Source organism: Nicotiana attenuata, chromosome 10, assembly GCF_001879085.1.
Source record: "Nicotiana attenuata strain UT chromosome 10, NIATTr2, whole genome shotgun sequence".
Taxonomy (NCBI): Eukaryota; Viridiplantae; Streptophyta; class Magnoliopsida; order Solanales; family Solanaceae; genus Nicotiana; species Nicotiana attenuata.
Genome location: NC_031998.1, coordinates 24,325,375 through 24,341,826, shown reverse-complemented (window position 1 = coordinate 24,341,826; position 16,452 = coordinate 24,325,375). Strand labels below are relative to the sequence as shown.

General features: G+C 35.4%; 1 protein-coding gene and 1 pseudogene across 3 annotated transcripts; one reads left to right on the top strand and one right to left on the bottom strand.

Moving 5' to 3' along the window:
* LOC109233159 lies at window positions 6,127-13,263 on the top strand. 3 transcript variants are annotated; one of them, XM_019398940.1, is made up of 5 exons: window positions 6,127-6,438; window positions 7,776-7,843; window positions 7,951-10,511; window positions 11,617-11,704; window positions 13,029-13,263. In XM_019398940.1, the coding sequence occupies exons 1-3, from the start codon at window positions 6,336-6,338 to the stop codon at window positions 8,845-8,847; spliced, it is 1,068 nt and encodes a 355-aa protein (XP_019254485.1). In that variant the 5' UTR covers window positions 6,127-6,335; the 3' UTR covers window positions 8,848-10,511; window positions 11,617-11,704; window positions 13,029-13,263. The 3 variants fall into 3 exon arrangements, with proteins under 3 accessions (XP_019254485.1, XP_019254482.1, XP_019254483.1); XM_019398937.1 differs by having other exon boundaries at window positions 7,933-10,511; XM_019398938.1 differs by having other exon boundaries at window positions 7,933-10,511; window positions 11,617-11,721.
* LOC109233160 lies at window positions 13,294-14,571 on the bottom strand (annotated as a pseudogene).

Sequence of the window (16,452 nt, the reverse complement as noted above, 5' to 3'; positions counted from 1 at the left end):
AACGGCGACTTCCAAATGTTATGAAATCCCAAACTTGCGATGAAACCAAAACACAAATAAATCAAGGATCATAAAAACTAGACAAGAATGAATGGCAAAAGAAAAAAACGAAGTAAGAAAGACGTCATAGGCGCCCCAAGCGTTTCGCTTGTTCTTCTCGTTATCCGGTGCTCTAAGGATATTGGACTATGTATTGACTTTATCTGGTGTTGATGAGACTCCATCTTTGCGAGTCCCGAATTATGACTCCATATGCGGGTATGGGAGTCTAGCATTAAGAATCCATTATGCTCCAAAGTGTACATGTAAAAAAAAGAAAGAAACAAAAAAAATAGAATTAGAGGAGAAGCTTTATGCTTAATGGAACAAATAGTGAATCAAAGGCACGTAAAATTCCTAAATATAAGCTATAGCTACATCATGCTCCATTTATTGAAACACATGAAGACTAAAACGAGTTTCTGGCATTTCAAGTAGTTGATCAAACTCATACTGCACTTTTATTTAGAAGTATATGTATTGATTTTGACTTATGACTTGCATCACTAAAATTACTAGGCAAATTACACTAGATCGATGGCATGAAACACAACTAATATCCAATCACGACCAAGGTCCTATTTTAATCATTCTGGCTATTCATAGTCATCAAAAGAACAATAATACTTTTCTGCAATTGAAGAAAGTTCTACAAACAAATTATGAATCCCATCTTCATGAACATGTCTAGCTTATCAGCAAGTTTCTTTCTTGAAGGAACTTATAATTTGGGAAGGTCATTTTAACTACTCTTGAAGTAATAGCTTTAGGCTACTAACTTCATAAAATTTCTTTCAAACATACATATTCTAATGAGACATGCTAAACCAAGATTCGACATCGAACAAGTGTTTACATAAATATTGTATCTGATAGTTTTCTTGTCAATTAAAACAGGACTAAAACACATCCTAAATCATGATTTTCTACTACATGAAGAGCTAATAAGCAATTGTTTCTACGAGCAAATAACAAGAACAGGGTGACGGCTCAAACTAATTACCTCACAGATTAATAAGAAGCACTTCGAATATCAAAAAAGAGGAAATGGAAGTAACAACATTTTTTTTCCAATATATACAGATCATAAACATGTTTAGAACTGCGGAATGAAAAAGAGAAGAAAAAGCACTGACCTATTTCAGGGCAGTGAACTGAGGCGTTAGCTTTGGATCTACCGAACTCCGACCACAGAAGTGCTACCTCAAACTGCCATTAAACACCGGAACGAACACCAAAACGCCTCTGTTTCTGTTGAGAAACCAACAAAGGCCGAGAAGCTAAGTTTGTAGAGCAGTTTTTAAAAGAGGTAAAAATGAGCGAAGAGTAAGTGATTATTCGGGTTAGCAACAGCGGGTAAAGATCTGAGCTTGAGGGTAAAGGGGGCGGCTCTCCCAGCTCTAAACCCTCCCAAATGTGAGTATTTATAGGAGATATAGAGCTAGGGTTCATGTTTGGGCTGGATTTTGCAAACTTCAAATTTTTGAGAAATAGTCGTTGTGAGAAGTCAAAATCGTGATGCAAGATAGCAGAAAAAGGGACTGACATGGATGAACAAAGAAAAGTGATAAGGAACTCGTGACCCTCTCTTGTCTTTCAACGGATCTTTGTGAAAATTCTAACTTGAGGAAGAGAACAAAATAGCTTCAAGTAGCTCATGAAACTTTCATGAAAATGGTTAAACAAAGCCATGTGATGGTGAAGAGAGGTACAAAAATTGATCAAAATGGAAGGGGAAGAAAGAGATGCGGCCGTTGCTTCTTAGAAGAAAGAAATATGACCTAATTTTATTTTTAGGCTTTGCTGTTAGGTGAGGAAAGAGAGTAGTTGGGCTGCTGAACTATGCTTTGGACGTTTGGGCTTCAGGTATTTTAGAAAAAATGGGCTTCCTTATTTGGTGGCTTGAGAAAGAACTATTAGTCTTTAAAAAAAAAAAAAAACCAACATGTTATTTATTTGGACTGTGGAATTGGTCTGAAGAATAAAGAAGTTTTGGGCTCCTAATTCTTTTGTACTTCTTTGTATTGAAACTTAAATTTATATATATGTAAGATAAAATAATATTAGATAGTTATTAATAGAAAATTACAATAATAATAACATGAGTTACGGTAGTACTACTAATAGTAGTAAGCTAATAGTAGTTATAATGTTAACAACCTATTAGAAATAATAGTAGCAGTGGTAGTAGTAGTAGTAATAATAATTAATAATAATAATAATAATAATAATGATAACTATAGTAGTAATAGTTCTAATAATAGCAACAAGTAAGTGAATTTGTGTTAAAAATAATAGAATGCCCATTTTATATTATTAGTAATATTAGAAGCTTAAAGAAATAGTTAGAATGAAAGGATGGACAAAATTGGATGTCAACAGTATGTTTGTGCTAAGGGTACCTTGGCAAAAATTCAGGAAGGAGATATTAAGCTTGTTCAGACTGAATCGAAAGCCAACGCATTTGGTTCCCATCTTGGTGTGAGTGATCCTAAACTACTGGAGAAACTGATTGCTATTGACAACAAGGTGAATATCATCAAGGACCTTCTTGCCTCAACTCTATCAACCATCGGGGATATTCATGGCATTTCCAAGGAGACAAGGTCAGATGTATCAAAGATGGGTCAAGATTCTCCAGTTAACAGAGAATACAGTCAAAGCTTTCAAGGAAGCGCATGACAGGATCGATAAGGTATCTGGTTTAATGAATGCCATCTTTGACCATCTAAAGAAGGCTATTTGCAATACTCTCACTTATTTTCTGTGTCGTTAGTTGTGAATGGGTGAATGTTTAAGACAATTTCTTTTGCCGTTTTAGACTGGCTCACCAGTCATTGGATTTTTTTGTTGAACACTCACTATCTCTGCATGCCTATCACTGCACTTATGTTTGCGTAGTTTGCTTGCAATATTTCTGTATGCAGTGTTTTCTATTCCTTATTTGCATAATGTTGTAATCCTTTTTTGCTGATGCCAAAGGGGGGAGAAATGAGTTTACAATACAGGTAAACAAGAAGTAGCATTTTTTTTATGACTGTCTTGAGGGAGAGTCGACTACAAATATTCAGCAAGTAATGTTTTGTTGAGGAGGAGTCAACTAAGGAGTCGACTACAACATGAATAGAATCGGCTAAACAGGGAAGTAAAATGCTTTTATATATGTTATTTTGTCATCATAAAAAAAGGGAGATTGTTAAATTTAGATTTCAATGATGAAAAATAACATATAATTGTCTACATGATCACTTGAGATGTAAAGAAGGATGCGAGCAAATCTGTTAATGATGAACGGACGAAGAGAAGAAAGGAAGGAGTAAAAGAACGAAGATAAAAGATATGTCAACAGAAGCAAGAAAGGAAGGCCCAAGATTAAAGCAATATGACAACCAGGATAATGGGTATAAAGAAGGAAGGAGCAAGATTTAAGGAGACCTGGACTAAAATTGCGCCCATTCTGTTTGGTGAAGATATGTGTCGAAAAGGAAGGCTATCAATCTCATGGCTCAAGGACAACTTAAGGACCACTTATAGGGGGTCTTCTTTCAAGAAGGAAAATACCGGCAATCATGGACTATCTATGGAAGCACCGCACTTATTCTTGGAATGAATCATAACAGATTCAACTTCAAGGATCAATTCTCAAAGGTCTGCTAGAGATACGTCAAGCCAAGTTCAATTATATAATGCAAATTATCAAGGAAGAACGATATACTTTGATCATACTAACTTCGTACTCTTTGTTCTACTCTAATCGAGCATTGTAATCTTAGCAAAGTTTACTATATAATTAGGACAGAGAAGAAAGAGAGAAAAATATTGGTGAGTCATTGTATCATAAACGTACTTAGATTCAATAGTGAGATTGTGTTCGAAGCTAACATCAACATGATTGTACGAAACTATTCAAGGAGCTTGGAAAAGAGAATACCCTTGCAACCCAAGGGGACTGGAGTAAGATTCACATTAAATCCGAACCAGTATAAAATACGGGTGTCTTTAATTCCTGCACTATACTTATGCTTTCAATTATATTCTATCTTTATTTTCCGTCAACTAATTGGTAAACTAGTCAACTACTTAGGATACAAAAAGAAAAATCGGCAATTCATCCCCGCCTCCTTGTACTTTCAACCATCACTAGCAAGTAAGTCTAAGTTAAATATTACGAGGCTCAATGCAAAAGATTGATGAAGTTCATCAACTTTTTTTCTATGCTACTGAATTAGCGGGGTGCCTCATTATTTCATCATCGACTTTTTTGACATGATGCCATTTTATATGAAAAAAGTCTTTAAGGACATAAACCATCTTTGAAGTCTTGGCTTTAGAGAAAAATAGTGTAAAATCTGGTATGATACTTCTTTTTCCATTTTCAAAAAATTTTCCCGTTACGTTTATCTCCTTCCATCTAAATGCGCCACAACTTGAACCACAATTTTTGCAAGATTCAAGAACTCATCAACCTTCCAATATAACATGTAATCATTCTCACACGCATCAACCTTCTTGTAAGAAAACCCAAGATCCCGAATTATTTTCTTTGCTTCGTAAAATAGATATGGCTAGTTTGATCCATCAGGCAATAAATCTTCCTTCAACATCTTCAATAACATTTTAAATGTCTCATTATTCCTAACAGCCAATACTTTTAATATGTAAATAATTTAACCACAGTAGAAATTTAGAAGCTTTTGAAATTTCGCATAATGATTGCTCAAAATTCTTAAGAGTCATAGAACCGTTTAGCATCAAGATTTGGTTCCTCCTCAATAAAACCACCATCACCAATACTCATACTGTCTCCATCAAAAGCGAGGTAAATCTCTTAAAATCACACGTATTTCATCCTCACCATCATCCTATTCAATGTCATTATCATCTACGAATTCAGAGTCTAACTATGGCTCATCTAACCTATCCTGGTGGTGATACCAAAAGTATAACTTTGAATTATTTGATATACTATAAATATAACTTAACCATCTCACGAACTCCTGAAGATGCATTATAATATTTGATGCATGGACAATATATTTCTTGTGTTTCTCTCAATCTTGTAAAAGCATAATCCAAAATGTTCTCTACCTCAAATATGTAGGCATCATTAAGTCGATCTTGAACAAGTTTCATTCATTGCTTATTAAGTGCCATGCACCTAATTTTGATTCAGGCAAAATATATAAAAAGTATATTAGTATAACAATTAAAAGAAGTAAGAACTAAACATTTATTTTTGAGTTATGGATGGGCATTTTCGAACCAATAGGTAAAAAGAGGATATTTTAAAGCTATTTCTAATAGGTTATAGGTGCTTTTGACTTTTTCCTTTAATAAAATATAATAAATAGATAGATATAGTAAATTAGATTTTTAGTTGTGTTTTGGCGTTTCTTTCAACACACACGTACTAAGGCCATCTCCGACCTTTGCCTCCGTTTTCTTATCCAAAATACTCCAACCGTTACTCTATTATTTACTTCAAAAAAGAATATTCCATTTTATATTCTTCCCTCTCTTTAATATTATATTATTATCTTTTATTTAAATTTTATTTTCTTATTTCTATTAAAGAAATTCTATCTTTTTTTCTTTTTTTACATATAATTTAATATAAAATTATTTTATACCATAAATTTTTAGATAATATAATTTATAAGCAAATATTATAGATTATATATATATTAACGGATAATTCAAATAAAAGTGAAATCATTTAATGCATTTTTATTTTTTACTTTTCAATTTTAGCAACATCTAATATTTTATATTCGCACCTTTCAATTTTAGCAACATCTAATATTTTATATTTGCACCATTAATAATTTTAAGATGATATTTTTTGTACAACTATAACTTATAATAATATTAACTTGCAATTTTATATAAAAATAATATATGCGCGAAAATTAAATTATCAAAATTATATGCCAAAGTTAAGATGTAAAATTAATATTATAAAAATACTACATAAACACATATATATATATAAAGAGATAAATTAAAAGTGTTAAATAATAAAATAATAATAAAGTAAGAATGAATAGTGAGGAGGAGATGACCAAATTTGAAGTAACAATAAACGGCTGCAATTTGGAGAAACGGGGAGGGTTTAACGGGTTTTCATACTTCTCCAATCCGAGTAGAACAAAGAGAAAGGAGGGCCCACCACTTTCACTTTCCCTTTCTCGTATTCCTCGAGAAAAGTACAGAGATTCTGTCTTCTGTATTAGCAACGTTATTGTTTTTTTGAAGTGAAGAGGTCGGAAGTTTGAACTGATGAGTGATTATTACGAATGGCTTGTCCAAGTGTGGAAATCCCGGTTTTTGTTGACACCAATCTGGGCACTCGCATTGTTGTGGTTGTTTCTCCCCACACTACTGCTAATGGCTTCAAGAGTGAGTTTTTGGAACTCTCTTTTGTTTTGCTCAATTAATGCTATACATTTCAAGATCAAATCTTTAATTTTGCCTTTTTCTTGAATTAGTTTCTTTCTTGTTTTTGTTGCTACAGTGGAGTACTATTCACCCCTCTTAATTTTTTTCTTCATAAGTACCACTAGGTCTGAGTTTCAAATCCTAACGTATAGGCAAAAACATATTTGGTGATTTTTCCCATTTGCATGAGTCTAGGTGGGTTGCGTTACCAATACTTGTGCTGGGAGGTATGAGATGCCTGGTAAAATAGTCGGGGTGCATACAAATTGGCCAGAATACTACCTCATAAAAAAGGAAGAGATTTGGCTAGCTTTTGGCCATAGATTCCCAAATTTGTTTTGAAAAATCTTATTTGGGTGAAGTTTGGTTTGAAGATGAAAATGTGTTTGGACATACGGTTTTCAAAACATATATCCCAAATTTGTTTTGAAAAATCTTATTTGGGTGAAGTTTGGTATGAGGATGAAAATGTGTTTGGACATACGGTTTTCAAAACATATATCCCAAATTTATTTTGGAAAAACATGTATATTATTAGCTAGCGTTTGGCCATAGATCCCAAATTTATTTTGAAAAATCTAATTTGGGTGAAGTTTGGTTTGAAGATGAAAATGTGTTTGGACATACGCTTTCAAAACATATTTTCCAACTTTATTTTGGAAAAACATGTATATAATTCCCAAGTTTTGGGATTTTGGCCCAAAATCAGCTCAATAGCTGATTTTGGGATTTGAAATTTGGGATTTGGCCAAAATATGAGCAAAATTTATGGCCAAACATGAGTTTTGAAAATAAATCCCAAATTTATTTTGGGAAAACTTATGGCCAAACGGGGCCTTAGTGTTTGTAAAGATTTTGGCCCAAAACCAACTATTGAGCTGGTTTGGGATTTGGGATTTGGGATTTTGCCAAATATAGGCAAAATCTATGGACAAACGGGTCCTTGATGTATTTATAATGATGAAAGATGCTATGGTACCCTTCAATAATAGATGCTTTTGTTTTTTCATTTTAAATAAAAAATGTTGAATTTACCTTAACTGCTTAACAAATGTCCAGATTCGAGAGTATCAAGATTTATTTTGCCCAAGGACCCCTTTAGCAAACCAAGAATATAGTTGACAAAGAGATTTTTAAGTTGTGAAAGTTTTGGTTGTCTTGATGTAAAGTTTTCGTTGTCTAGGAATATTGATGGCATCAGCTGCATCTCATTATAAAAGCAAAAAGGGAAAATGTTCATTGAATTTTTCGTAATTAACAACGTGTGATTTTGGAACAAGTCTTATTGCTATTTGTAGGAGAACTCGAAAGGGCTCACTTGAATTGTTTCCCACAACTGGGGCAGATCAAGGCGGATGCTGTGATGGTATGCTTCTAAGCTCTTTTAAACTCTTTAACTTTCCTATACTGTCTCACTTGTCATAATTTGTTTTCTCAAATTAAATGATTCATCAGACTGTAGCTTTTCGGCAGGTCAAGAGGAACTCATGCTTTTACCGCCTTCCTGAAACTTTTCCTCTAAAGCATGTTTTCCAGCATCTAAAGGGAATTAGGTCACTACATGTCGAAGTTTGCCAATATGGCATTTTATATCAGCTGGGTTCATCTGAATATGTCGATGACCAAATTTTGGATCAGCATGATGATTTTATTAGCACTAGTTCTGGTCACACAAAAACTAGAACTTCTATGACAGGCACAAAATTTGAAAAGTTAAAATGCAGAAGAAAAATGAAGAAGATGAAATTTGCCTGCCTTAAAAGTGCATTATTAGATGTTTTAAGAATAGCTCATTTGACAAAGATGAAGAAGAAGAAACGGAACAAAGCTAGGAAAAGGTACAAATTTAACTGCCTAGAAGGACCTGATGAGCCTCTAGTTGTTTCCAAGGCAAGCTTTGCTCTTCCGACGTATTGTTGTGAAGGTAGGGGAGATAAGGAACAGAGTTTTTGTCCAGCAGCAGAGTCCCATTGTGAAGATTTATCAGAGGCAGTTTCTGTTTCGGGCATTATCAAGAAATATTTCTCAAGTCACGATGAGGTGAATTCAAGCTTAAGATATTCTTATGAAGGAGCTCATACTCTTCAAAGGGAACAGACAAGGACTCGAACATATCTTCATGATCTTGATGTAGAACTTGCTTTGCTGTCTCCTTTTCCAGCTAAAACACCTCTGCAAATTTCAGATGCTCCACCTCCAATTAATGAACGCATTAGCAGAGCCTCAATAAATAAGTCTAAAAGGATTGAAATTGGAACTCGTATTATTTCTGCCTCAAAAAGTCTCTCTAGTGTTCGCTGTAGGAGACTGCTGCCCAAATCTGCTTCTCTTATTCGGAGTCTAGTATTTGAGATGTCTGATGAGGATTAGTGAAGATTACAATTATGATATACCACCTTGAAAAGTTCCGTGCCATCTCTGGTCGACATTCGTGATAGAAAGATTTGAGCTAAGGTGGTGGCAGCGAGATGTTACATAACAATGCAGAGATGAGCTTCATTTCTGTACTGAACTTCTCCTTTCCCTTTTTAATCTTCAGATTTTAGGCTTTGTCGGCGAAGGCAATTATAAATGTAGCTTGGCTGCTGGTCCCGTTTCTGGTTTAGTTATATTGGTGAAGATCTTCAATCGTATATTTGAGGCTGCTGTAAAGATTTGTGGTCTACTTATAACTGTAGCAGCTCTAATCTGACGAATCGTAATCCTTTTTAGCCTCTTATTGTATGGATATAAAAGATTAAGTAGTGTTTCAACAAGGTTGATGGCATTCCCTAAGCATTTCAGTCCATGCGATTTTGTCCCATGTGGTTCTTGTGCAGCAAAGGAAGCGAAGGATTGATCTATCCTTCCCCGTAATTTTGCATTGGCTGGCTGGTTATTTTCCATGAAGGAACTATCAAAGGATGCACTTGTTTTGTACTGATCATTGATCTAATATATCAACATAGTGGCATAGACCAATCATGTAGCTTATTCTGTTCATCATGAGAAGATCTTCTGAATGGACTGACAGGGTACATCTTTAATCTTGGAAAGATTCTTTTCTTTTTTCTTCTTTCTGTAACTGTAGTCAAAATGCCATTGTTATGATGATTTGCTGACTTGTTTTGCATTTGCATGTAATCAAACAATGGAATTTCAAACAGTTTGAAGAGACTTAGTTCCTTCTTGTTTGGACTTAAATCTAGGTAAACTGTAAGAATTCAGTAGCCTAGTAAAGTCTTAGCTCAACAGTTACTTATAGAGAATAAGAGAAGTTTATTCAACAATCTTGACCTGCATAAACTTGTTTGTTTTTTCTCAAGGTAACGTTTTTTAGCATTGTCATCTAAGTCATTACAAAAAAAATTTCTTCTTCTGAGGATTGGTAAGTTTATTATTACAGTAAAATATATAGCACCAAGGAGCTGTTGTCCAAAATATTCAATATGGTGAATATCTCAGATAGCATTGGAGCAGGATCTGCACATAGAAACTAGAACTTTGGTCGGCAGAGGAAACCTGGAAGGGGAAGTTTTGTTTCCATTCAAGAAGCCTCAAAGTGTCAAAATCGTCACCCCTCTCCAAATAAACCTATCCAGTGCTGCTAACGATAAATTTAAAGTTTGTAGATAAACTTATTTGGGTTCTCTTAAATCTTCTTCTGACAAGTTTGATATCATTTAACTAGGGTTCTCAAGTTTATCTCTTTTCGGTAGAACTACGAATCAGAGCGATCAAAACAAAATAATCAGCCGTTAATAAATAAATGAGAAATTTAAATAAACAAAACAAGTAGAGTTTCGGTAAATGGAGGATACAACACGAGGATTCCCAAGAGGTCACCCGTCCAAGTACTATTCGCGCCCAAGCATGCTTGACTTTGAAGTTCTGAAGGATGCGGTGCGTTAGCTGGTATGTTCGAGGCTATTTGGGCTAGTGAAAGAGTATGAAGATTACATAACATAAGGGCTTGGTATGGTGGGCTTACACATAAAGCTCTTCTTGTTGATGCTGTGGGTACACTTGTTATTCCCTCTCAGCCCATGGCTCAGGTTTGTTCATGGAGTATTATTTTTTTCAATTTAAAAATGCACTCAATGCTTAGATTTATTGAAATTTTTTAGCCTTTCTTTGAATTTCTTGATCATCTGTTCAAGTTATGCATTTTCTGCAGCTATATTTACTGCACTATTGTAGAACCAATATTCAGTTTCCTGACTTTACCTTTTTGTTTTTCTTTTTCTTCACCTAGTTTGTGTCCACAGTTTAGTACTTTTTGCAGTGTTTGTGTTATGTGGTATTTTTTTCTTTAGAGAACTACAAATCAAATGCTTTGGTGTAAAGTGAACAATTTATCTTTCTAATTTTAACATCTCTAGTTGTTCTCGCTCTGATGAAAAATTTGTTAGTAATAATTTTTCTGGATCTGCTAATGATGAAAATTGAAAAACTACAAATAGTAATACCCATTTTTCTTCTGCTTGTAGTATATGCTATATTGTTTTTGATTCCCACTCGGTATCTGGTATCCAATTTGGAGCCCGACTAGTTCGGATTCGCGCCGTGTTAAGCCCATTAAAGGGGAAATGTTTCCGACCAGGATTTTTCCCGTAACCAATGCTCGAACACGACACCTCTGGTTAAGGGTGAATTATATTCATTTATTATGAAAATTTTTCCGAAGAAAATGAATTTTTCTGGATCTAATTCTGAAGATTGAAAAATTACAAGAGCAAGTAACTGTTCTGCTTGTAGTATCTCTGATGTTCCTTCTATCACCATGAAAATTTATCATATCAATAAATTTTGTGGATTCACTGTTTACGGCTTACACACACTCTATGTCTCATTCCCAGGAGTTGTGTTTGAATTATTTGGTTTAACTTTAGATCTTTCGGTGCTCCTCTGTGTGTGTGTGTATATGTGTGCGCGCACATATATATATGTTGTACATTATCTTTGACTCTTTCCTTATGGGCAGGCAGAGATACTGCTATCTCATTGTCTTTCTGCCTCAGTTTCTAATCTCTTTTTTCCCTTACATGTTGTCTTTTTATTATTATGGAAGTTGGTTTTATGGACTTCTCTCTGTTTATTCTGCTTGTCCCATTATGTTCAGTTTGATCTTATTCACAATAATTTAACCTCTTGGATTAGATTTACAGGCAAATTGGTGAGAAGTATGGAGTGGACTATTCTTAAGCTGAGATTGAGAAGATACAGATGGGCTTATGAACAGCCTCAGGTTAGATCTAGGCTCAGGTATCTGGTTTTGGTTGGTTTTGGTTGTAACTTATATCTGTAGTAACTTGTTTTCATGGCGAAAATATTTTTCGTTCTTTAATCTTTGAAAAGAACAGCATCAATATCTGCTAATCATGGTCTACTTAAATTCATTGTTGTATCTACTATTCGTTTATGTGCAATATGTGCTTTTGTTGAATTCTTTTTCTGAAAGATTATGTTTCTCCTGTGGGAGACATGCTATTTGCTGGTAATATGCCATTTGGATTTTACTGTTTACCAAGTAAGCCGAGTGGTTTTTAAGCCATAGTAACTTAAAGTATGATACAAGGGGAATGCTGCTCTTCATTTCACTTTTCCATATTTTCTGCTTTGAAATGGATAATCGTTAAAAACTAAGTTAAGAGTTATAGCGGCAGAGGAGATTGAAACAAAATTTACGGACAAAAAGAATAAAAAAGGTCGCCTGGCTTGAGAATAAGAGATACTCTCCTTGGCTTAATATATGCTTGTTTGGAGAAAAGGGATTAACTTTTCTTTTTCCTTTCTTTTGTTCTGATCGTTGTCTTTATCTTGTTGATAAGATTCTAATTTCAGTGACAGTTTGAATGGCTTGCTCTTATACCTTTGTGCTTCCTGAAACGTGCTTGTGAGCCCAATTTTTAGCTTAACAAACTTGAATACAATTGTGAATGCAATTTTTGGTAATTCTTAAAAGCCCAAAATCGTGTCTTGGTTAATTACAACGACTGTTTTGGTTAAACTTGTATCCTCTTGAACTTCCGGAGAACTTTGCCCTTCAAACATATTCTTGCTCTCATTCAACGATCAAATTTATTTGCTTGACATCACATTGGTAGCCAAATGCTTCTATGAACATCACCATATCATAATTTTTTAAAACTTGATGACCGGATTTTGATATCTAAATAGTTTGAGATCACGCAAGTTATTTTTGTAATTTGATGATGACCTTTAGATCATCTTTGATATTTGAGCTGTTTGCATGAGATTGATTTACAATTATTGCATATAATGGCTTGCAAATACATTTATAACGGGCAAGAAGTTCCAATGGCGTCTGTAGATTATACGTTTTATTGGATTGTTTTGATCTCTCTCTCTCAAGGGGAAATATGTGATTAAATTGGAAATTGGCATGCCTTGTGGTCTTTCTCATGTTCTCTAACTTATCTTAGTACAACCAAATGCATTGGTCCTGATTCACTAGAATACTTTTCGTTACTAGTTGCAGCAAAATTTTAACTTCAACTAGCCCTAATCTTTCACCTAAACTTGCATGACCTGGTATTTTTCTTCTGCAGGTTGCTAGGAGAATAGGCGTCGAGGTCTGAAAGGGTATATTAGTAGATGCTTTCGATGTGTAAGAAAAGCCGCTTCTTATGTATCTCCCCATATTCCCATGTATATATTCTGCTTTTGTAATGAGTGTGAGAGAGATCACCAAGGCCTTTGTTGGTGGGCAATGTTTAGAGTGGAATAAACAGGCTGTAGAACTTTGGTTTCTCAGTGCCATATTTATTAGTTGCCTCTTTGGTTTATTGGAGTAAGCTGTTGTTCTACCTAGTTATTTCATCTTTTGTTTCCTCACCTCAAGAGGAGATAAACCTTGCTTTCTTCCTCATCACCAGAATTCTTTGAAGATGAATTAGCAGCCTCTCTGTTGCCCAATTTATCTTGCAAATCAACAGAACAATCAATATCCTCCACCACCAAAATAGAATTATTAGCAGTAGCCAACAACAACCGCCGTAAATCCGAATGCTTCTTCACCTCAGTCAACTCCAAGTAATATATAGCTGCAATCAAGCTAGATTTACCAGTACCTGGTGGACCATACAACAAATACCCTCTTTTCCACGCTTTCACAACTTTCCTATAATACTCTTTCCTCTTCACAAACCTGTCCAAATCCTTCACAATCCTTTCCTTTTGTTCCACATCCATTGCTAATGTCTGAAACGTTGCCGGATGATCAAGATTCACCGGCATCCATACTTCACTTAGATCATGCATCATGTCATGATCTACGGTGTGAATCTTGAGTGTCCTTTTTTCATATTTTAGCAATTTTGCCTCGTCAATAATGTATGGTAAATAAGAGTCTAGGACAAATTTCCTGTTTTTACGATGAAACGTGAGTTGAAAATATCTAATCTCCGATCTTAAGGTGGAGTTCATGCCACGTGGATTGTATATCGATCTTATTGATGATCATCCTTCACAAACCCAAACCCACGTATGCTTTTGGCCGTTATAAAAGTCAATTACTTCTTCATTACATTCGATGTTGACATTGAAATTTTTCTCCTTTACTGGTTTGCTAATTTTGAAGCAATGAGTATTTGTTGCGGAGACTTTGGAGCCTAAGTAAATTGGGCAGCTTCGTACACTCCGTCTACGTCTAGGCCATCGAATTCATCAATCACCATAGTTTGATGATTTGAGAATCTGTAGAAAAAATTCCTGAGGCCAATGGAGATATAATCTTGGAAATCTAATGGCAGAATTTCATGCATTACTGAACGGACAACCATAGCCGTTGCAGCAATAGAACCTACTGTGGATATTATGGTCTTGGCCAGGGCCATGCTTGATTCTGTCGAGGAAGACATGACGGAATGAAACTTTAACTTGTTGTTGCAGGTAACTGATGGTTTACAATACCTTAGCTTTATGTTTTGATGATCTAACAAATTTACTGTCAAAGAACCAGATAAGGAACCTGACACACTTGGTACACAACTCAAATCAACAGACTCCAGCTTACGTGAGTTGTTATGACTTCAGAAGATAGAGAATCAACACAGGGACCTACTACCCTTGTGTTTCCCTGACAGCAGTACGAAGTCAACTGTGTACAGCTGAAAAGTGACTGCCTGCACTGTACATAGAAACAGTGCAGCACAGTTCTGCAGTCACTTCTCATTTGACCTACCAAGTGATATCATCTATGTTATATTAATATTAAACACTACAACAAGACATCACTTGAACACTTGAGAATTCATTAAAGCACACCAACCGTTCACTGATCAAGCATTCAATTTTTAAGTGCATCAAGAATAAAGAACAACAACTACTATGGACCAGTTCCTACAGCAAGTATTTTGTATGTCCTTCGTTGAGTTGTAACTTTGTAATTGTTCTTCATTGTAATTCCTACTTTGCTTATCTAGAAGCGTTACTTAAGAACCCCTTGTAAAATTATAAACCTTTAGTGTTTGTGTCGTGACTATAGTTAGTCATAAGTTGAAGTCTTTGTAATAGGTGTATTACAAGTTAGTGAGGGATTAAGAGTTTAATTCCTAGATTGCATAGGTTGTAATCTAAAGTTGCTCATAGTGAAGTTGAAATCTTACCAGTGTAGGTCGTGGTTTTTATCCCCTTGAGCAGGTATTTTTCCACGTAAAAACTGCCTGTTCTCTTTACTTACTGTTACATTAGCATTCTCAGTGGAAACTCATATAGGACCTGGTCTCTATATAGTTTGGTGGACTTATATATTCTATCAATTGGTATCAGAACGGGTTCTTTCTATCATGTTAACACCTAGGAAGGATCCTTATGGCTGCTCCACCAAATTTTGAAGAAGGTCAGTCTACGTATAGACCACCCAGGTTCAATGGGCAATACTATGGGTGGTGGAAGACAAGAATGCATGATTTTATCATGGCAGAAGATTCTGAGTTGTGGGATGTTATATGTGATGGTCCTTATGTCCCAACGAAGAAGGTCGGAGACCCTCCAGTGACGACGCCAAAGACCAGAAAAGAATACAATGATGCAGATAGGAAAGCTGTGGAGAAAAATTTTCGTGCCAAGAAAATTTTGGTGTGTGGCATAGGACTTGATGAATACAACAGGATATCAGCTTGTCAATCCGCCAAGGAAATATGGGAAGCTTTGCAAACAACACATGAGGTAACCACTCAAGTAAAGCAATCTAAGATTGATATGCTCACCACTGAGTATGAGCTCTTCAGGATGAAAGACGATGAATCTATCATGCACACATGATTCACTTCCATCATAAATGAGCTACACTTGCTCGGTGAAATGATCCCTATGAACAAGCTTGTGAGAAAAATTTTCAGTGTTCTGCCTAGTTCGTGGGAGAGTAAAGTGAGTGCCATTACTGAAGCAAAGGATCTGCAGGCCCGAACTATAGATGAGCTAGTTGGAAATCTTAAAACTTACGAAATGAAGAAGAGGAAGGACAGTGAAAAAAGAGAACCAAAGAAGGAAAAGAACCTGGTACTCAAAGCTGAAGGCAATGACTCAAGTGAGGAGGACTGTGACATGGCTTACCTAACCAAAAGATTTCAGAAAATGGTCAGAAGGAATGGAGGGATACCAAAGAGAGGCAGTTCTAGCAGACCAAAAAATTATGACCTTTGTCATAAATGTGGAAAGCCAGGGCACTTTATCAAAGATTGTCCTCTCCTGAAGCAAGAACACTTCAAGTACAACCCTGATAAAGCAGCCAAGAGGAACCCGGTTCCTGACAAACGCTTCAAAAGAAAGAATGCCGCTGACAACGTTGTGAAGCAAGCTCTTGCAGCATGGGGAGATTCCTTAAGTGAGTCTGAAGAAGAAACTGATGCAGATGATAGTTCCATGATGGCAGTTGAAAGTGAAGGAAATGAATATGATTCAATATTTGCTTTAATGGCTCAATCAGACGATGATGAAGATGATGACAATGATGAAGTAAACTTCAGGGAT

Bases quoted from the DNA above. Each gene is read 5' to 3' on its own strand.
- LOC109233159 (XM_019398937.1), top strand. From the start codon at position 6,336: ATGGCTTGTCCAAGTGTGGAAATCCCGGTTTTTGTTGACACCAATCTG. The intron at 6,439-7,775 runs GTGAGTTTTTGG...TGCTATTTGTAG, and splicing joins TACTGCTAATGGCTTCAAGA to GAGAACTCGAAAGGGCTCAC. The intron at 7,844-7,932 runs GTATGCTTCTAA...ATGATTCATCAG, and splicing joins TCAAGGCGGATGCTGTGATG to ACTGTAGCTTTTCGGCAGGT.